At 58.8% G+C, this 19,300-nt stretch overlaps 1 protein-coding gene across 1 annotated transcript in view; it reads left to right on the forward strand.

Moving 5' to 3' along the window:
- Window positions 1–19,300, forward strand: part of LAMA5 (laminin subunit alpha 5) — a 55,779-nt gene that overhangs the window by 31,669 nt on the left and 4,810 nt on the right. The window contains exons 12-61 of the mRNA XM_060179225.1: window positions 261–401; window positions 496–633; window positions 719–853; window positions 932–1,066; window positions 1,145–1,282; window positions 1,647–1,699; window positions 1,895–2,000; window positions 2,124–2,176; window positions 2,264–2,369; window positions 2,741–2,840; window positions 3,001–3,157; window positions 3,263–3,401; window positions 3,531–3,673; window positions 3,758–3,864; window positions 3,950–4,103; window positions 4,509–4,669; window positions 4,752–4,860; window positions 5,966–6,063; window positions 6,149–6,350; window positions 6,506–6,632; window positions 7,232–7,371; window positions 7,839–7,954; window positions 8,052–8,263; window positions 8,635–8,839; window positions 9,065–9,209; window positions 9,344–9,484; window positions 9,635–9,796; window positions 9,966–10,067; window positions 10,166–10,249; window positions 11,472–11,702; window positions 12,153–12,266; window positions 12,432–12,559; window positions 12,669–12,749; window positions 12,833–13,047; window positions 13,447–13,547; window positions 13,655–13,835; window positions 13,918–14,067; window positions 14,332–14,483; window positions 14,625–14,735; window positions 14,903–15,014; window positions 15,409–15,579; window positions 15,742–15,938; window positions 16,134–16,250; window positions 16,379–16,533; window positions 16,771–16,912; window positions 16,999–17,101; window positions 17,450–17,560; window positions 18,580–18,759; window positions 18,869–19,020; window positions 19,096–19,266. Of these exons, the coding sequence (XP_060035208.1) occupies window positions 261–401; window positions 496–633; window positions 719–853; window positions 932–1,066; window positions 1,145–1,282; window positions 1,647–1,699; window positions 1,895–2,000; window positions 2,124–2,176; window positions 2,264–2,369; window positions 2,741–2,840; window positions 3,001–3,157; window positions 3,263–3,401; window positions 3,531–3,673; window positions 3,758–3,864; window positions 3,950–4,103; window positions 4,509–4,669; window positions 4,752–4,860; window positions 5,966–6,063; window positions 6,149–6,350; window positions 6,506–6,632; window positions 7,232–7,371; window positions 7,839–7,954; window positions 8,052–8,263; window positions 8,635–8,839; window positions 9,065–9,209; window positions 9,344–9,484; window positions 9,635–9,796; window positions 9,966–10,067; window positions 10,166–10,249; window positions 11,472–11,702; window positions 12,153–12,266; window positions 12,432–12,559; window positions 12,669–12,749; window positions 12,833–13,047; window positions 13,447–13,547; window positions 13,655–13,835; window positions 13,918–14,067; window positions 14,332–14,483; window positions 14,625–14,735; window positions 14,903–15,014; window positions 15,409–15,579; window positions 15,742–15,938; window positions 16,134–16,250; window positions 16,379–16,533; window positions 16,771–16,912; window positions 16,999–17,101; window positions 17,450–17,560; window positions 18,580–18,759; window positions 18,869–19,020; window positions 19,096–19,266 (6,884 nt within the window). The remainder of the gene's footprint in view (window positions 1–260; window positions 402–495; window positions 634–718; window positions 854–931; window positions 1,067–1,144; window positions 1,283–1,646; window positions 1,700–1,894; window positions 2,001–2,123; window positions 2,177–2,263; window positions 2,370–2,740; window positions 2,841–3,000; window positions 3,158–3,262; window positions 3,402–3,530; window positions 3,674–3,757; window positions 3,865–3,949; window positions 4,104–4,508; window positions 4,670–4,751; window positions 4,861–5,965; window positions 6,064–6,148; window positions 6,351–6,505; window positions 6,633–7,231; window positions 7,372–7,838; window positions 7,955–8,051; window positions 8,264–8,634; window positions 8,840–9,064; window positions 9,210–9,343; window positions 9,485–9,634; window positions 9,797–9,965; window positions 10,068–10,165; window positions 10,250–11,471; window positions 11,703–12,152; window positions 12,267–12,431; window positions 12,560–12,668; window positions 12,750–12,832; window positions 13,048–13,446; window positions 13,548–13,654; window positions 13,836–13,917; window positions 14,068–14,331; window positions 14,484–14,624; window positions 14,736–14,902; window positions 15,015–15,408; window positions 15,580–15,741; window positions 15,939–16,133; window positions 16,251–16,378; window positions 16,534–16,770; window positions 16,913–16,998; window positions 17,102–17,449; window positions 17,561–18,579; window positions 18,760–18,868; window positions 19,021–19,095; window positions 19,267–19,300) is intronic.

Genomic DNA, 19,300 nt, shown 5'->3' on the forward strand with positions numbered 1-19,300 from the left:
TTTTTTTTCTGTTAATGCCTATATTTGACTCGGTTATAGCTACAGTAGAAACCACTAATTAGATGCATGTGTAAGTGTCCTATTTTCATTGCTCAACTGTTTTCTGGAGTCATTGGCTTTTTTTCTCTTGGGGGGGGGTTTGATGCGTGTATATATGTGTGAAGTGGAGTAAGGAACAGAGTTTGTGAAGAGGAGAGTCTCCTGTCTGGTTGGCTGGATCTGCAAGGCTTCTAAGACTGTTCCCCTCTTATCCCCTCTAGACTGTGACTGCAGTGCCGCTGGGACCCAGGGCAATGCATGCCGGAAGGACCCGCGGGTGGAGCGCTGTGTGTGCAAACCCAACTTCCAGGGCACCCACTGTGAACTCTGTGCCCCTGGTTTCTACGGCCCTGGCTGCCAGTGTGAGTGTAGCCCTCCATCTTCTCCCTCCACACTTACGCTGCCCCTTTGGCTCAGCCTAGCCTCTGATCAAGCATGGTGACCCTCACCCCACAGCATGCCAGTGTTCCAGCCCTGGAGTGACAGACAGCAACTGTGATCAGGACACTGGCCGCTGCAAGTGCCGGGCAGGCTTTGAAGGGGCTGCATGTGACCACTGTGCCCCTGGCTACTTCCACTTCCCTCTATGCCAGCGTGAGTGACACCACCCCATAGGCACAGTGGTTGTGGGCCTGGTGCCAGCCTGCCCAGTTCATGCTCTGTCACTTCTTACCCGCAGTATGCGGCTGCAGCCCCATGGGAACCCTGCCCTCAGGCTGTGACGAGGAGGGGCGCTGTCAATGCCGACCCGAATTTGATGGCCCTCATTGTGACCACTGTCGTGCTGGCTACCACAGCTACCCTGACTGCCACGGTGAGCAGCACCCATCCCTAGGAGGTGGAGTTTGGGGGTCACTTGCTCACATCAGGGTCTGACTCCATGTCCCTGCAGCCTGCTCCTGTGACCCCCGGGGATCCCTGGACCAGTTCTGTGGGGCGGGTGGAACATGTCGCTGCCGGCCTGGCTACACGGGTTCCACCTGCCAGGAGTGCAGCTCTGGCTACCATGGCTTCCCTAGCTGTGCCCGTGAGTGCTCCCACAAGGTGAGGGGGGCGGGGGAAGAGGGTATCCCACTGTGTGCCTACACCTGCCCTCTTCCTACAGCCTGCCACTGCTCCCCTGATGGCTCCCTGCACACCATCTGTGACCCTCGCAGCGGCCAGTGCAGCTGCCGGCCTGGTGTGACAGGGCAGCGGTGTGACACATGTGTGCCCGGTGCCTACAACTTCCCCTACTGCCAAGGTGAGGCTGGGCCTGCACACTGCTGTGTGTGTACGGTGTGTGTGGCCCATGTTCTGCGTGCTCACATGCTGTGTTTGCATGCATATCCACATGCTGTGCACAGCTCATGTGCATGTCTGGCTACCATGTGTGGAGTGTGTGTGCATGCACGTGTATGTGCTCCTGTGTGTTCACTGCATTGCACTCTGGTGGTGGGGGTGTGCATGGAGTTGCACCGAACACTATATTTTCATATCTGTTTACACATGGGAGGGAGATGTGTGTGCTAGCTCCCATAGGCCCAAAGTCCTGGCAGGGCCTAGAGAAGCTGGACCACTGGGCTCTGTCCCTGAGGAGTGACCATGTTCTGGGTCTCTCCCCACAGTGGGCTCCTGCCACCCTGCTGGCCTGGCTCTAGTTGATCCTGCTATTCCAGAGGTGAGCCCAGGTCACCCCTTAAGTGGAGGGGGGGACAGGCAGGGACTCAGAGACTCATTGCTTTCTCTGCTACATGATCACCTCGGGACCCCCAAGGACCCCCTGGCCTCCAGAGCCGGCCCACTTCCCCACTACAGGGCAAGCTAGAGATGGCCAGGCAGGATTCCAAGCTGACCCTGCCCTATCCTCTCCCAGGCACAGCCCCCCTGCACATGCCGGGCTCACGTGGAGGGCCCGAGCTGTGACCGCTGTAAACCTGGCTTCTGGGGCTTGAGCCCCAGCAACCCTGAGGGCTGCACACGTGAGTCTACCAGAAGTGGGGTGTCAGTACAAGAAATTGGGGGCTGGCCCACCCGGGTGGGGACAGAGTCCAGGCTCTCTAGCCCTCCCCACCTTCAGCTCAGATCTTTTCCTGTCCTCCCAGGCTGCAGCTGTGACCCCAGGGGCACACTAGGCGGAGTTGCCGAGTGCCAGCTGGTGAGTCTGAGGGCCGAGGCTCTGGGGTGGTGGTGCAAGCATGGTGGACCCTCCTCGGCTGAGTCCCACCTTCTCCCTGGCCCCCAGGGCAGTGGCCAGTGCTTCTGCAAGGCCCATGTGTGCGGCCAGACCTGCTCAACCTGCAAGGATGGCTTCTTTGGGCTGGACCAGGCCAACTACTTCGGCTGCAGCAGTAAGTGCCCCTGAACTACCTCTTGGCCACATTCTGGGGGATGCTGAGGTTCAGGGGGGTTCAAATGAAGCTATGAGCCCAGGGAGGCAGGAGAAGTTGCTTTAGAGAGCTGGATAGCAGCCTAGGCCATGCTGTGCCAGTCTCAGCTCCTTCCTTTCTAGCCTTGCCCAAAGTCTGGGCAGCCCCTGAGGCAGGGAGAGGCTAGCTTCTCAGCCCCCCAGTTCTCTGGTCAGAGGGTGGGTGGAGCCCCCGAGGCCTGTGCATGAGGCCAGAGCAGGAACTTGACCTGCTTGACCTTAAGGGGCCTTGGGAGGCCCTAAGGCAGGGTGGGGCTGGATGGCAGCCCCTGACCTCACTCCCACCTGCCTCAGGCTGCCAGTGTGATGTTGGCGGAGCCCTGGGACAGAGCTGCGAACCTAGGACTGGTGCATGCTGGTGTCGCCCCAATACTCAGGGCCCCACCTGCAGCGAGTGAGTGTCTCTGTTCCTGTGGGGTGTCCCTAGGCTTGTCCACTGGCTAATGCACATTCCCTGCTCCAGGGCCCTTGTGGGTCCTGGATACCCCTGAGGGTCTTGGTGGGCCATGTGGGGCCAGTGGCAGGCCAGCCCTGATGGCCCCTGCCATGACCAGACCAGCACAGGACCACTACCTCCCTGACCTGCACCACCTGCGTCTGGAGCTAGAAGAGGCAGTCACACCCAGGGGCCATGCTGTGCGTTTTGGCTTCAACCCCCTGGAGTTTGAGAACTTCAGCTGGAGGGGCTACGCTCAGATGACTCCCATCCAGGTGGGCCCACACCATCCTGGCTGTCAGTGAGAGGAGGGATGGACAAAAGCACTGCAAGGTTGCGGCCCTAGGCAGGGAGTGACCCCAGTTCTACCCATTCCCCAGCCCAGGATTGTGGCAAGGCTAAATGTGACCTCCCCCGACCTCTTCCGGCTGGTCTTCCGCTTTGTGAACCGTGGGCCCACGAGTGTGAGCGGCCGGGTGTCTGTCCGGGAGGAGGGCAAGTTTGCCACCTGCACCAACTGTGAGTGCTGGGGGTGGGGGCTGCCCCCATACTCGCCTGCCATGCCTGCCCCTGCCTCCTGACCCTGGGAGAGGTCAGCAGGTGGTATCTGGGTCTGTCGAAGGCATCACATTCCCCTTAACCCTGCAGGCACAGAGCAGAGCCAACCAGTGACCTTTCCACCCAGCACGGAGCCTGCCTTTGTCACCGTACCCCAGAGGGGCTTCAGGGAGCCCTTTGTGCTAAACCCTGGTGCCTGGGCTCTTGTCATGGAGGCTGAGGGAGTGCTTTTGGTAAGCTGCGGGGCTGGAGGGTGGATGGGGCTCTGCCTGGGCCAACAGGCCTTAGCACTCACCTCTTTCTTCCCTGCCCACCAGGACTACGTGGTTCTGCTGCCCAGTGCATACTATGAGGCGGCCCTGTTGCAGCTGCGGGTGACTGAGGCCTGCACTTACAGGCCCACTGCCCAGCGTTCTGGGGACAAGTGAGAGCCAGCCAGTGGGTGGGGATGCCCTCTTTTTCCTGCTGTCTGTCCATGCTGAACCCCTCTTGTGTCCCCATCTCTATAGCTGCCTCCTCTACACCCACCTGCCCCTGGATGGCTTCCCCTCGGCCACAGGCCTTGATGCCCTATGTCATCATGACAACAGCCTCCCCCGGCCCTGCCCCACCAAGCGGCTTAGTCCCTCGCACCCACCCCTGGCTGCCTGTCTAGGTAGTGATGTGAGTATTCCAGGTACCTGTGGAGGGCAGGTGCTGGTTGTAGGGACAGAACTGGAGGCAGGGTAGGAGTGATGCACAAGGGCCTTGGCATGGCATGCCCCCAGCCACCTAGAGGTTCCACCTTGGCATCAGTTTACCCTGATGGTATACTTTTGTGCTTGAGGTGCTGACGTCCCCTGCCCTGGCTCTTCCTGAGAAGGGGGCTGGCCTCAGGTGGGCAGGGGAGGCTGAACGTTGGTTGAAAGACTTTGTGTGGGGGTACTGCTTAGGCTTGCAGACCAGGAGCAATTGACTGAGTGCAGACAGGGAGAAAGGTGTCCAGGAGTAGTAAGGGGGTGTGGGGCTCTCTTCTCAGGTGGGAGGCTGGGTTGGGCCCCCTAATCACTCTCCCTGCCCCACCCCCAGGTGGATGTCCAGCTGCAAGTGACAGTGCCTCAGCCAGGCCGATATGCCCTCGTGGTTGAGTATGCCAATGAGGATGCCCGCCAGGAGGTGGGCATAGCCGTGCATACCCCACAGCGAGGCCCCCAGCAGGGGCTTCTCACCCTTCACCCCTGCTCATACAGGTATGTAAGAGACTGGGGGAGAAGGGTGGACTCTGGCCCTATGTGGCCCCCCAGGCTGACTTCCTGCCTGTCCTGTCTTCAGTACTTTATGCCGGGGCACTGCCCTGGACACCCAGCACCACCTGGCTGATTTCCACCTGGACACAGAAGCCAATATCCAGCTCACAGCTGATCAGGCACACTTCTTCCTGGTAGGCCTGGACCCCTGCAGCTCTGTGGGCCTTAGGGTGGGTTCAGGTCTCTGAAGACTCAGCACAGACACAAGGAGAGAGAACAGCAGCACTATGCCATCATCAAAACTTCCTCCCCTGTAAACCCTGCCCCATCCCTGGTCTCCTGAATCTCCTCACCTACAAGACTTTTCTTTTTTTTTTTTTTTTCTGCTTTTATTTATTTATTTTTTTATTTAAGAAAGGATTAATTAACAAAACCATAGGGTAGGAGGGGTACAACTCCACACAATTCCCACCGCCCAATCTCCATATCCCACCCCCTCCCCCGATAGCTTTCCCATTCTCTATCCTTCTGGGAGCGTGGACCCAGGGTCATTGAGGGTTGCAGAAGGTAGAAGGTCTGGCTTCTGTAATTGCTTCCTCGCTGAACATGGGCGTTGACTGGTCGGTCCATACTCCCAGCAAGACTTTTCTTAGTAGACACAAAATATATGTTTACTTAGGGGTGACATCGAGGCCATGTGAGAGTCTGTGATTCCCTGGAAGTGGGAGTGGAGACAAAAGGCAATCTTCATAGGACTGTTTGGGGTAATTTACAAGAGCTCCATGTTGTGAACAGGACCCATCCCCAGAGCTAGGAGATCTCTTGGGGCGGGGGGAGACCCGACAGCTCTGGCTTCTTTAGTCTTTGTGGGTTCTGAGAGCTGCGGCAGCACATGCTGGGCCCTGTGTGTCCATCACTGACCTCTGTAAAGCTGAGCATTGTTTTGGTGCCAGGAACACAGCACAAATGCTTCCGCAATAAGAGACAAGGCGAGTGACCTTTACACCCAGCAAAGTGTTTGGCTGCCAGGGCTTTCTAGTTGTGCTGTTGTATCCCTTCATTGTGTGCATCCTGGTGCTGCAGGCAGCCAGCACATGAACCGTGCTCTCAGGCTGGCAGATATCAACATTTGTGAGCGATGGCAGGGAGTGGGGAGAGAGGCTAGGCTGCAGCCCCAGAGCTGGATTTGTGCTGCTGGAGCTGGGAGGGACTTGCTCAAAGAGGAGGGTTTGATGGCCTGTCAGGGTATGGATGGGACTCTGCCTGCACCTCCACATTCACTTGTCCCTCTGTCTGCAGCATGGTGTCACCCTGGTCCCTGTGGAAATGTTCAGCTCAGAGTTCTTGGAGCCCCGCGCCCGCTGTGTCAATAGCCATGGCACCTTCAGCCCTGGCAGGTAGTGCAGCCAGGAGGGGCTGGCGGGCTCTCTGGCCACTACTCAGGACTCACCTCTGTGTCTGTGCCCCCTGCCCTTCCCCCAGTGCTACCTGCCTGCCCTCCCGCTTCCCGAAGCCACCCCAGCCTATCATCCTCAAAGACTGCCAAGTGTTGCCACTGCCACCCGACCTCCCGCTCACCCACTCGCAGGAGCTTACTCCGGGTGCACCCCCATCGGGACCTCAGCCTCGGCCCCCCTCCGCTGTGGACCCCAATGTGGAGCCCACCCTATTGCGCCACCCCCAGGTGTGGACCCAGCCCAGGGTGGTGGGTTGTGGGCTGTGGGGACTCATTCCGCTGCTATCTCCTGCCTCCGCCTAATGGTCCTCACAACAGTGGGGCCCTGCATGGGTCCCCCACATGCCTGCTTTTCTGCCTGCTCACCAGAGCCTCTCCTGTAGGGCACAGTGGTCTTCACCACCCATGTTCCCACCTTGGGTCGCTATGCCTTCCTGCTACATGGCTACCAGCCCATACACCCCACTTTCACTGTGGAGGTCCTGGTCAACGGGGGCCGCATCTGGCAGGGTGAGTGCTGGGCAGGCACTGGGGGAATGGATCTCTCTGGCCAAGTAACTGGGCAGGAGTCTCACCTACATGACCACAATGTGATCACAATATGGATGGAGCCAGATTGGTTCCTTGGTGGGTGTGGCCCCATGACACTGCCTGTCCTGCCCTCTGCTCTCAGATTTGGCACCACAGAGCACACTTCAAGTGACCACCACAGCCCCCAACCACCAGATTGTGCTTTTTTTTTTTTGTGTGCATTTTACAAATTTGTAACCACCCGTCACACATCACAGAAGTTCCTACAGCACCCTGGCTGACACACATGTGTTTTTATGTGTTTTTCTTGTTCCCACTTGGCTCAGCCCGGGGACCAGTGCCTGATGGGCCTTTGTGTACAGCCATGCAGATGGTGCAACATGAAGAACTCCACCCTGGAGGCCTCTGCAGATGGGGCACAGGCCTGTGGCCTGTGTCACAGATGTGCATTCCCTGGTGGGCACATGGCTGCCCCTAGGACATGCCTCCCTGGTGACCCAGAAGCACCTCAATGAGGGTGATGGCTCGAGGTGGCCGGAGCATGTGGGGGCTTACCCTGCTCTTCCCTACCTGCTCAGGCCACGCCAACGCCAGCTTCTGTCCCCATGCTTATGGCTGCCGCACCCTGGTGGTGTGTGAGGGCCAGACTGTCCTGGACGTGACTGACAGTGAGCTCACTGTGACCATCCGAGTGCCTGAGGACCGGTGGCTCTGGCTGGTGAGTCCAGGGGCTGGTGTTTTACATGTCTGCTCAGGGCTGGCTGTCTTCACACCTACCACCCATTTGGGGTGTGGCCTCTGCCTGTCACAAGCCAGCTCCATGCTGGGATGCCTAGGTAGCAGTTTCTAGGGGATCTTCAGGTCTACCCGCCCCTCTGGAATCCTACTGACCAGGGTGGGCTTTCTGGAGGAGCAGGCCCCGGGAGGATAGCACAGGAGGTGAATGGGTGTCCAATAGGCAGGGGCAAAAGGCACACCTTCTTCACTGATGTCACCTTTCATTAGTCTCCAAGCTTCTGTGTGGCCTCAGAACTAGCTTCCCTCCTGAGTGACCTAAGTGGGGTCCAGTGCCAACCAGTTGTGCCACCCAGGACTAGGTGTGGTATCCCCACCCTGGCCAGCCCGTGCTTCTCTTATGATGGGTTCTTGCTGCAGCTTTGGCCCATTCCCCTCCTGATACTCTAGGAGTACGTGCTTGTAGTGCCCGAGGATGTCTACAGCCCCCGATACCTCCGAGAGGAACCACTGGATAAGTCCTATGACTTCATCAGTCACTGTGCCACCCACAGCTTCCATGTCAGGTGGGCCAGGCACTGAGATAGGCTGTGGGTGGGGAGGCTCAAGTGAGGGCTGGGCTAGGTAGGGACCAGCCTCACACCATCTACTTGTCCCCTCCAGTCCCAGCAGTTTGTCTTCGTTCTGCCGCAACGCCATCACCTCTCTCTCCTTGTTCTATAACAATGGGGCTCTGCCGTGTGGCTGCCATGAAGTGGGTGCTGTGGGTCCCACGTGTGAGCCCTTTGGGGGCCAGTGTCCCTGCCGTGCCCATGTCATCGGCCGAGACTGCTCCCGCTGTGCCACCGGCTACTGGGGCTTCCCCAACTGCAGGCGTGAGTTGTCCATCCAGGGGTGCCAATCAGGGTGGGAGAGGGTTCCTCGTGTGTGTGGGTGGGTGGGGGAGGCAACTTGGGCACAGTGCTTAGAGCATTCTGGAGCCAAGTGGCCCAGACCTACTACCTCCTATCTTTGGGACTACTTGTTGGCACTCATGTGGCCTAGACCTTCAAGGGTTGTCTGAGGATAGACTTGAAGGTTCCAGGAGCTGACTGAACAGTGGTTCTGAGCTATAGACTTCATGTCAGAGGAGATGCCAGAGGCTGGGCTCCAGAGTGAAGCTGTGTGGGACAAGACAGGTGAGGCGCCCAGGCCTCGTGCTATCCCCTAGGGCTGCAGGATTGTCCAATCTGTTCTCTCTCCCCAGCCTGCGACTGTAGTGGCCGGCTGTGCGATGAGCTCACAGGCAGGTGCATCTGCCCGCCTCGTACCATCCCGCCTGACTGCATCATTTGCCAGCCCCGGAGCTTCGGTTGCCACCCCCTGGTGGGCTGTGAGGCATGTGACTGCTCGGGGCCTGGGGTGCAGGAGCTCACGGACCCCACCTGTGACATGGACAGTGGCCAGTGCAAGTGAGAACCGAGAGTGGCTCTGTGGCCTCAGGGCAGCCTGGGTTGTAATGGCATCTCTGCCAGCTAGTGGGTCCTTGAGGATACACTGACCTCCCTTCCCTAGTGCCCCCCCAAGTTCAGCCAGACCTCTCCCTCCCAGGTGGCGCAGGGGCACCCACAGAATTGTTGTTCAGTGTGAGGGGCTGGGAGGAGGGAAGGCCCAGCCATCTGTGACCCCGTATGCAGGTGCAAACCCCATGTGACTGGGCGCCGCTGTGACACCTGTGCCCCTGGCTTCCATGGCTTCCCCAACTGCCGCCCGTGTGACTGCCACCCTGCAGGCTCGGCCCCCGGCATGTGCAACCCCCTCACTGGCCAGTGCTACTGCAAGGTGATTGCTTTGGGTACTGCTAAAGTCATGAGGTGTGGGAGCTGGAACTTTGGGAGCACTCCCTCCAGGAGAGTGAGCCAGGGTGGGTTGATGCCATGGCCACAGCCATCTGACCCCCACCCTGCCGCCCCCAGGAGAATGTGCAGGGCCCTAGGTGTGACCAGTGTCGCGTTGGCACCTTCTCCCTCGACGCCACCAACCCCAATGGATGCACCCGCTGCTTCTGCTTTGGGGCCACAGAGCGCTGTCAGAGCTCAGCCCACAGGCGCCAGGAGGTAGGTGGGCTGCAAACTGCATGGGTGAGGTGAGGAAGAGGAAGAGGCACACAGCCCCTCAGCAGCAGGGATTGAGACGGACCTGTGATGCGTTTATGCCCTTGCCCTGTCCCTCACTCCCCACCTCCCACACCACCTTGTGCCCTGTAGTTCGTGGACATGGAGGGCTGGGCACTGCTGAGCAGTGACCGGCAGGTGGTGGCCCATGAGCTGCAGCCAGAGACGGAGCTGCTGCGAGCAAACCTGCTGTACCTGCCCCAGGCCTTCCCTGAGCTATACTGGCAGGCACCACCCTCCTACTTGGGGGACCGGGTGAGTGGGGAGGCTACCTTCAGGGCTCCAGACACCTGAAGCCTGTGGGGAAGGGGATACAGTGAAAGAGAAGGCTCAGTGCACCCTCCCCGAGGTCCTGAGACTACTGTCATTGCCTCTGGGCCCACAGAAGAGCTGGCCTGGCTGAATCTCCCTGTACCCCCTCCAGGTGTCATCTTATGGTGGGACCCTGCGCTACAAACTGCACTCAGAGACCCAGCGGGGAGATGTGTTCATCCCCATGGAGAGCAGGCCTGATGTGGTGCTGAAGGTGGCCTATGGGATGGCTGTATAGGGTGGACGGTAGGCTTAGAAGAGCTGAGATAATGAGGGGACAGTGGGTGACCCTCACACCTGCATACCTCCCAGGGTAACCAGATGAGCATCACATTCCTCGAACCCGCATACCCGGAGCCTGGCCAGGTGCACCATGGACAACTGCAGCTGGTGGAGGTAAGGGGAGCTGGCTGGTGGCTGCCCCTCCCTGACCCTTTCTCTGTGTCTGCCTCCTAGGCCATAAAGTGTGGAGGGGGACAGCAGCAGGATGGGGCCAGTCTCTGTCCTCTCCTACACTGTCATCATCACACTTTTATTTCTGGCTGCAGTGAAGTGACATCCTCACGCGTAGTTTCTGACGCCTGTGCTCCGTGGCCCTGCAGTTCCCTCCCTGAGCTGCCTCTTTATATGTCTCTCCACATCTCTTCTCACTCCTGACCATTCTCTTTCTAAAGCAGTTTTCTGTCATTCCTCCTTTTAAAAAATATACTTTATTGTGGAGTTAATGGTTTGCAATACAGTAGTTGACCCATAGGTACTACCCCTTATCACCCCATGGTAGATAGATGCCTTGGCATCTGAGAGACACTTGGTTGCCCAACCTAGGGCTTCCTCCCCCATTATAGACCAGGACCCCAATGCCCCTTCATCCCATCCCTCTTTCTCTCTTTGCTTTGGTGCAGTATAACAAACCTAGTCCAAGTTTTACCTTATATTTCCCCCTGTAGTCTCTCTCTCTCTGTCCTCTCTTTTTTATTTCCAACAAAGTTATCACTGGGGCTTGGTGCCTGCTCTTGGTAGCCATATCCCTCCCCCCCCCCTTTTAATTTTTCTTACTTGATAAAACAGAGTTAAATTGAGAGAGTGTAGATAGAGAGGGAGAGAGACACCTACATTACTTGCTTCACTGTGATTCTTCCCTGCAGGTAGGGAGTGGGGATTCAAACCCCGGTCTTTGTGCAGGATAATTTGTATGTTGACCAGGTGTGCCACTGCCCAGCCCCCATTCTATCATGGTTTCTTTCTTTCTTTCTTTTCTTTTTTATTAACCAGAGCACTATTCAGCTCTGGCTTATGGTGGTACAGGGGTTTGAACCTGGAACTTTGGAGCCTCAGGCACGAGAGTCTCTTTGCATAACCATTATGCTATCTACCCCCACCCGTCCTTGTTTCTTAAGTTGCACCTATAAGTGAGACCACTGAGTATCTCCTTCTTTTTCTGGCTTATCTTACTCCACTCCTGACTCTCACCCTGAAAGAGATTTCAGAGTACCTGTTATGTCCCCCCAGTTTGTAGCTCTTTTCTTCTGAGTGACACACGCCCCAAGGGAGGTCTGCTCAGAGCTCCGGCTCTGCTCGCATGGCCTGTGGTCTCACAGAAGGCTCTGTGGCCCCACAGGGGAACTTCCGGCACACAGAGACCCACAACGCCGTGTCCCGAGAGGAGCTCATGATGGTGCTGGCCGGCCTGGAGCAGCTGCAGATCCGCGCCCTCTTCTCCCAGATCTCCTCGGCTGTCTCCCTGCATAGGGTGGTGCTTGAGGTGGCCAGTGAGGTGGGCGGAGGGCTTCCGGCCAGCAATGTGGAACTGTGCATGTGCCCCGCTAGTTACCGTGGAGATTCGTGTCAGGTGAGGGGGGCACTGGGCCTGATGGCACTGCCTTCTGTACCCCCAGCATCCCTGCTCTGTATCCCATCTGTGTCTCACCCACTGACCTCTCCTAGTCCCACTGGCCCCCCAGTTCCATGGCAAGGCAGTGACCTCCTTATCTGCTGATGCTCTCACCCCTGCCCCCTGCTGGCCATCCTGTGCTCACAGCCGCTCTTTAGCCATCCTGGTATCATCCACTGAACCTTCTCTGGACAGCTGGGTGACTGTCCTCCCCTGCTAAGCTGTTGCAGGGGATTTGTCCACACCCTCTTGGTATTTGGAGAAGAAAAGGTCTGGCCCATGTGGAGGGCTGGTCACAAGAGCTAGGGTGCACCCTGGTTGTGGTTCTGATGCTCCCGCTGGTTGGAGCCCATGAGGGTCTCAGCTGTGTGTGGTCATACCCTACTTCTGATCACTGACACCCCCCAGGAATGTGCCCCTGGCCATTACCGGGACACCAAGGGCCTCTTCTTGGGCCGCTGCATCCCCTGCCAATGCCATGGCCACTCAGACCGCTGCCTTCCTGGCTCAGGCATCTGTGTGGTAAGTGGGGCCCTGAGGGGAGGGAACATCTGGGGTCAGGAGTTATAGATATGCTACTGTGATCACCTGAGTGGCCTGTAGGGACAGAGTATGGGGGTGGCCCTGCTGCTGGGAAGTGGGCCTCTCCTTCCTCCCATTGGGGTTGATGTGTGTGTGTCTGCCCAGGGATGCCAGCACAACACTGCAGGTAACCACTGTGAACTCTGTGAGGCCGGCTTCCTGCGTGGGGGCTCAGAAGACCCCTCTGCCCCCTGCATCAGCTGCCCCTGCCCCTTGGCAGTGCCATCCAACAAGTAAGCCAGGGCCTGGGCTTCCCTTCCTGCCCGTTGGGTCAGCACTGGTGTCTGCAGCTACTGGCCCAAGTACGGCAGCAGGTGTGCACAGCCAGCTCTGTCCCCCCAGTTTTGCCGTGGGCTGCATCCTGAGGAATGGCCAGGCCCAGTGTCTTTGCAAACCCGGCTACGCAGGGCCCTCCTGTGAGCGGTAAGTGTGCATGGAGGTGGGTGCCGGGGCCACTGGCAGGGCTCAGGACAGGATAGGACAGGACACCACCTCTGCTCCCCCAGGTGTGCCCCTGGCTTCTTTGGGAACCCACTGGTGCTGGGTAGCTCGTGCCAGCCCTGTGACTGCAGTGGCAATGGAGACCCCAACATGCTCTTCAGTGACTGTGACCCCCTGACCGGCGCCTGCCGTGGCTGCCTACGCCACACCACTGGGCCCCACTGCGAGAGCTGTGCCCCTGGCTTCTATGGCAACGCCCTGCTGCCTGGCAACTGTACCCGTAGGCTGAAGAGGGGTTTTTAAGGGCCATCCCAGGGGTGACCCAGGAGCAGCTGCATCTCTGCTGGACCCATCTAGGCATGGGGGCACCTGGCCAAGCCCCCTCCCATGGCCACACCCCCACAGTCAGGTCCCCAGGTCTCAGGCCAGACCCACCAGTGCTGCCTTGGAACACAGCTTTGCTGAGGGCAGGATCCCAACATGGGATTGAGTGTGGTTGCAAGTTGGGGCCAGCCAGGTCTAGGGTGGCGGTGTTGTGGCCTGAGTGGAGGAGGTGCCTGGTAGGGGGCACAATCATAGGGAGGTGGGGCTGGGGGCTGGGGCTTTACTCAGGCTTTACCCTGGGGAGGGAGAGGCTGGAGCAGGGACCAGGCTGTGATCACAGCCACCCTTTCTGCAGGATGCGACTGCTCTCCGTGTGGGACAGAGGCCTGTGACCCGCGCAGTGGGCAGTGCCTGTGCAAGACTGGCGTGACTGGGAAGCACTGTGACCACTGTCAGGTAGGCTTAGGGTGCAGCTGGGCTATGCAGCACACAGCCTCCATGTCTGGACAGGGCCTTGCCCACTAGGCACAGTGGTGACTAGTGGTGACACCCCTTGCCCTCAGGGAGGATACTTTGGCTTCGAGGGCTGCCAGGGCTGCCAACCATGCGCCTGTGGACCTGCTGCTGAGAGTTCTGAGTGTCACCCCCAGACTGGCCAGTGCCACTGCCGGCCAGGGACTGGGGGGCACCAGTGCCAAGACTGTGCCCCTGGCCATTGGGGACTCCCTGAGCAGGGCTGTAAACGTGAGTACAGGCAGGTGGACCCTGCGGTTGGCTGGCACTCCAGGCCCCTGGAAAGCCACTCACCCCGTTTCTCCCACACCAGGCTGCCAGTGCCAGGGGGGCCACTGTGACCTGCACACAGGTCGTTGCACCTGCCCACCCGGCCTCACTGGGGAGCGATGTGACACCTGCAGCCATCAGCACCAGGTGCCTGTGCCCGGCGGCCCTGGGGACAGTGGCGTCCACTGTGAAGGTGCGCCCCTCCCTCCTACCCCTGCCATCCAGGTGCTTTGACCCACCCCCAGGTCACCTATTCCATTTTGACATAAGAGCTTTATGATGCCACCTTTCCCTCCCAGCTTTCCTGCCCCCCTCCCATCAGTGTATTCACCCCAACTTTGTCCTGACTTCCTGATCTCTGTGCTGCCTTTCTTGGTTGGCCCTGTCCCCCTTTGCTGATCTGTGGCCCTCAATAACTTCATCAGTCGACTCAGTTAGTGTCCTCCACCCCCTGCAGTGTGTGACCACTGTGTTGTCCTGCTCCTGGACGACTTGGAGCGTGTGGGCGCCCTCCTCCCAGCCATCCGGGAGCAGCTGCATGGCATCAACGCCAGCTCCATGGCCTGGGCCCAGCTGCACAGGCTGAACACCTCCATCTCTGACCTGCAGGTACCACACGGCCAGCCCCAGTCTCCCTGCACCCACCCCAGGGACATAGCCGTCGCTGCCCTATCCTGAAAGCCAGCATCATGTATGCTTCTCTTCCTGGGTCCCCACCATGAGGTTGCCTTCACTGTCCCCTTCCCACAGAGCCAGCTCCGGGGCTCTTTAGGCCCCCGCCGTGAGGCTGAGCAGCAACTGGAGGTGCTGGAGCGACAGAGCACAAGCCTTGGGCAGGACGCACAGCAGCTGGACAGCCAGGCAGGAGCCTCCCTCTAGGATGCCATTTCCTGGGGACCCCTCCTCTGTGCTTCTCCCAGGCCCCAGACCCTCCATTGACACCCCCAGCCCCTCTACAGCACCCTCAGTTTCCCACCACCACCAGCAGGGGCTGCAGGCTGCAGGCTGATGGGGAGTTTCATCTACAGGTCACAAGGGCCCACATGAAGGCTGGCCAGCTGCTGGCTGGTACTGAGGCCACACTGAGTCGGGCAAGGACACTGCTGGCAGGCATCCAAGCTGTGAACCAAGCCCTAAACGGTAGGGGTGGAGTGTGCAGGGGGGTGACACAGCAATGCTTGGGTTCAGCGGGGAAGGAAGGCCACCTCTGAGGACCAAGCAGGGAAGAACCTTTGGTTCAGATGCAGAGATGGCAACTCAGCCAAGCAGACAGCAGGACACTCAGGAGGGTGACAGCTGGTGTGACCAGAAGAGAGACCAAGTGGGACATGCAAGATGGGAGGTCACTGCAAACAGATGAGATGGGGCAGCTGGCTCTGGCAGGGGGACCTGCTAGGCAGAGGTGTAGGCCTAGAGCCACAGCTCAGAGCCAAGCAGCCCAACGGGTCACCCACTGCTGGTGGGAGATTCTTGGGTCGGGGCCTTTGATTAGAAGTGAGTGGCCAAGATTGACCTTACGGCCCCCTCCCCACAGAACTTGAGACCCAGACGGGCCACCTGCCGTCATCCAATGCCTCGACTCCATCAGGAGAACAGCTGCGCCGAGCACTGGCCGAAGTGGAGAGGCTGCTCAGAGAGATGCGGGCCCGAGACCTGGGGGGCCCCCGGACAGCAGCCGAGGTGGAGCTGGCTGAGGCCCAGAGATGTGAGTAGTGTTGTCCCATCAGAACAGGGACAGGGCCGAACCCCCAGGGTGGAGGGTAGTGGAGGGTAGCATCACATCAGCTTCAGGCAGTCTGGTAGGTGCCAGCTGATGGACACTGGGGTCATTCCCCAAGTGACCGTCCACATACTGGCTCTTGGCCAGTGCTAGCCCGTGTGCAGGAGCAGCTAACCAGCCTCTGGGAGGGGAATCAGGCACTAGCCACTCGCACCCGAGACCAACTGGCCCAGCACGAGGCTGGCCTCATGGACCTGCGGGAGGCCCTGAACCGGGCAGTGGGCACCACACGGGAGACGGAGGAGCTCAACAGCCGCAACCTGGGACGCCTGGAGGAGGTCCTGGTGAGGCTCCCCCATCCTGCTCCCCACTTCCAGGGGGTGTCAAAGGGTGTATACCAGGCTGGTGATCTATGGGCCTCCCACTTTGCTCCCCTACCTCCCATGACCATGCCCCCTCTCCCCTGCATCCACTTCCTCCCCCCCCCCCCCCGTGCTGTGTCCCCTCTACACCCCTCCTCAACTAACTGTTGCCCCCAGCAACGCCAGCAGGAGCTGTCCCGGGACAACAGCACTCTGAGGGCCACTCTGCAGGCTGCCCGAGACACTCTGGCCCAGCTCTCTGAGCTGCTGCTCAGCATGGACCAGACCAAGGAGGTGAGCACGGCCCTGCCAACTCTGCTCCTGGGGCTGCCCACTGCAGTGATTTACACACTCTCCAATCACGTGGGTAGAGCTTTGGGAAGGAGGGCCAGGTGCTACCAGACCTCCATTCGCATCTCCAGGAGTATGAGCACCTGGCCGCCAGCCTGGATGGGGCACGGACACCTCTGCTGGAGAGGATCCGGGCCTTCTCCCCCGCCAGCAGCAAGCTGGACTTGGTGGAGGCCGCCGAGGAGCACGCAAAGCGGCTGGAACAGCTGGCACTCAACCTGACCAGGTGTGACCCCAGGGAGGGTGCCTCAGCCACACAGACCCACTCCAGACAGTCAGGGGCCCAGAGCGGTGATGCTAGTCTGAGAAGGCTCCTCAAGGGAGAAATTGCCGTCCCCAGGGGGGCAGACAGGAAGTGGGGGCTCAGATTGGGGAGGGAGAAGCAAGAAAGGCACAGAGGGTATGTGGGGTAACATGGGCAGAATCAGGATGCTTAAAAACTCTCCCTCCCATACACACACAGCATCATTGAAGGTGTCAACCAAGACCGCTTCATCCAGCGAGCCATCGAGGCTGCCAGGGCCTACAACAGCATTCTGCAGGCTGTGCAGAGCGCTGAGAACGCCGCTGGGCAGGCGCTGCAGCAGGCCAGCCACACATGGACAGTGAGGCCAGACCCTGCCCACAGCCCCACATGAGCCCTCCCCCCCCAGCTCTGGTTGGGGTGTAAGATGCAGTATGTCCTCTACAGACAGTGGTGCAGCATGGCCTGGGCCCCCGGGCCCGAGAGCTACTGGCTAACAGCAGTGTCCTGGAGGAGGCTGTCCTTGGGGAGCAGTGGAGACTCGGGCGTGGTGAGTGCAGTCATGTCCTGGCTCTGCTCGGGGACCCTAGCCCCACCCACATGTGTCTCATTAGTCCTAGGAACTATGGATGTGCCGTGGCATGGCTTTTGGGAGCTTCTGTGACCTCCTCAAAATGAGGACAGTCAAACTTGCTATGGACCAGAGAATGCTCTGAAATGTGGAGCAGTCCAGAACCTCTGCAGAGCTGAGGGCACCTGCATCCAGATGTCTCTGTCCATCTGTCCATGTGCCTGTCGGCCTGGGTCCTCCCTTGTGGGAGGGCTGTGTTAGGTTGTACCTGTCTGTGGGGTTGGAGGAAGGAGGTGCTCCTGGGGCTGAAGCTGCCTGTCCTCACAGCGTGGACCACTCTGAGAGAGACCAGAACCCAATTGCGCGATGCCCAGGCCAAGAAGGAGCAACTGGTAGCCCGAATCCAGCAGGTGCAGGCCATGCTGGCCATGGACACAGGTCGGTCTGGCCTCAACTTGCCATCACCCCTCCTGCCAGTCACCAGAGCCAGTGGATGCTTGCCCTGTCCAGAAGAGCTATGGGCAGGGTAGCCCACCCTGGGGACTTGTCTCTGGACAAAAGATACATGCCATAAAATACAGTCCCAAGTGTGGGGTGGGGGAAAAGACAAAGTGACAGAAGAGAAAGCAGGGCAAACACAGTGGGTGGAAAATAAAATTAAAAAAAAAAAAAAAGAAAAGAAATTCAGTGGCGGGGTAGATAGTATAATGGTTAAGCAAAGAGACTGTCATGCCTGAGGCTCCGAAGTCCCAGGTTCAGTCCTCTGCACCACCATAAGCCAGACCTGAGCAGTACTCTGGTAGTAAAAACAATAATACTATAAATAAAATTTAAAAAAAAACAAAACATGGTGGGTGGAGTAAAGAACAGAATCCCTGCACAAAGTGCAAGGACCAGCGTAAGGATCCCAGTTGAAGCCCCCAGCTCCCCACCTGCAGGGGTGGGGGTCGATTCACAAGTGGTGAAGTAGGTCTGCAGGTGTTTATCTTTCTTTCCCCCTCTCTGTCTTCCCCTCCTCTCTCCATTTCTCTCTGTCTTATCCAACAACGACAACATCAGTAACAACAATAAAACAACAAGGGCAGCAAAAGGGAATAAATAAATATTAAAAAAAAAAAAGAACAGCATCTCTCCAAAGATTAGAGGCCCTGGGGGCCATGGAGGCTGTAGAGGTAAGGGTGGGGATAAGGAGCCTAAGGGAAGCCCAGGGCAGAGGAGGACACCTTTGACTAAGGTTTAGAGGCTCTCTGCCAGCTCGAGCACAGGACCCAGCAAACCTAGAGCAGTGGGGCCCTCAGGAGAGATGGAGGTGCAGGGCACTGAAGGGTGACTGTAGGGAGATAGAAGATAGGTTTCCTCTGTTCTGAGGTTTTCATAAGACACCCCCCTCTCCAGACATCAGAAAGTGAGACCAGCATGGTCCTCATGCCATTGAACTGGTGCTCTGCCCACCACAGATGAAACGAGCCAGAAGATTGCCCACGCCAAGGCTGTGGCCATGGAAGCCCAGGACACCGCTTCCCGCATGCAGTCCCGGCTTCAGGACATGCAGGCTGACCTGGAGCGCTGGCAGGGCCAGTATAGCAGCCTGCAGAGCCAGGACTTGGGCCAGGCGGTGCTTGAGGCCGGAAACTCAGGTGAGCCTGCATATTTGGCGTCCCAATAGCAGGTGGGGAGGTGGGGTGGGGAGGCAGCACTCTGAGTCTAAGGCTTTGTCCCTCTGTCCCCACCCCACCCTTCATGTAGTGTCCAGTCTGGAGAAGACGCTGCCACAGCTGTTGGCCAAGCTGAGCCTCCTGGAAAACCGTAGGGCGGCACACAACACCAGCCTGACCCTGTCTGCCAGCATAGGCCGCGTGCGGGAACTCATTGCTCAGGCCCGGGGGGCAGCTAACAAGGTGGGTGAGAGTGCCTGCAAGTGGCAGGTGTCTGATGAGAGGTCTGAGACGCTGACAGGTGTGTGCCCCACACAGGTCAAGGTGCCAATGAAGTTCAACGGCACATCAGGGGTGCAACTGCGCACCCCTCGGGACATCAGTGACCTGGCCGCCTACACTGCTCTCAAGTTCTACCTGCAGAGGCCTGAGCCTGCCCCAGGACAGGCCGCCGGGAGCCAGTTTGTGCTATACATGGGCAGCCGCCAGGTACCAGGCAGGCTGGACAGAGGGTTAGGGTGGA

This window comes from Erinaceus europaeus, chromosome 1, assembly GCF_950295315.1.
Source record: "Erinaceus europaeus chromosome 1, mEriEur2.1, whole genome shotgun sequence".
Classification (NCBI taxonomy): Eukaryota; Metazoa; Chordata; class Mammalia; order Eulipotyphla; family Erinaceidae; genus Erinaceus; species Erinaceus europaeus.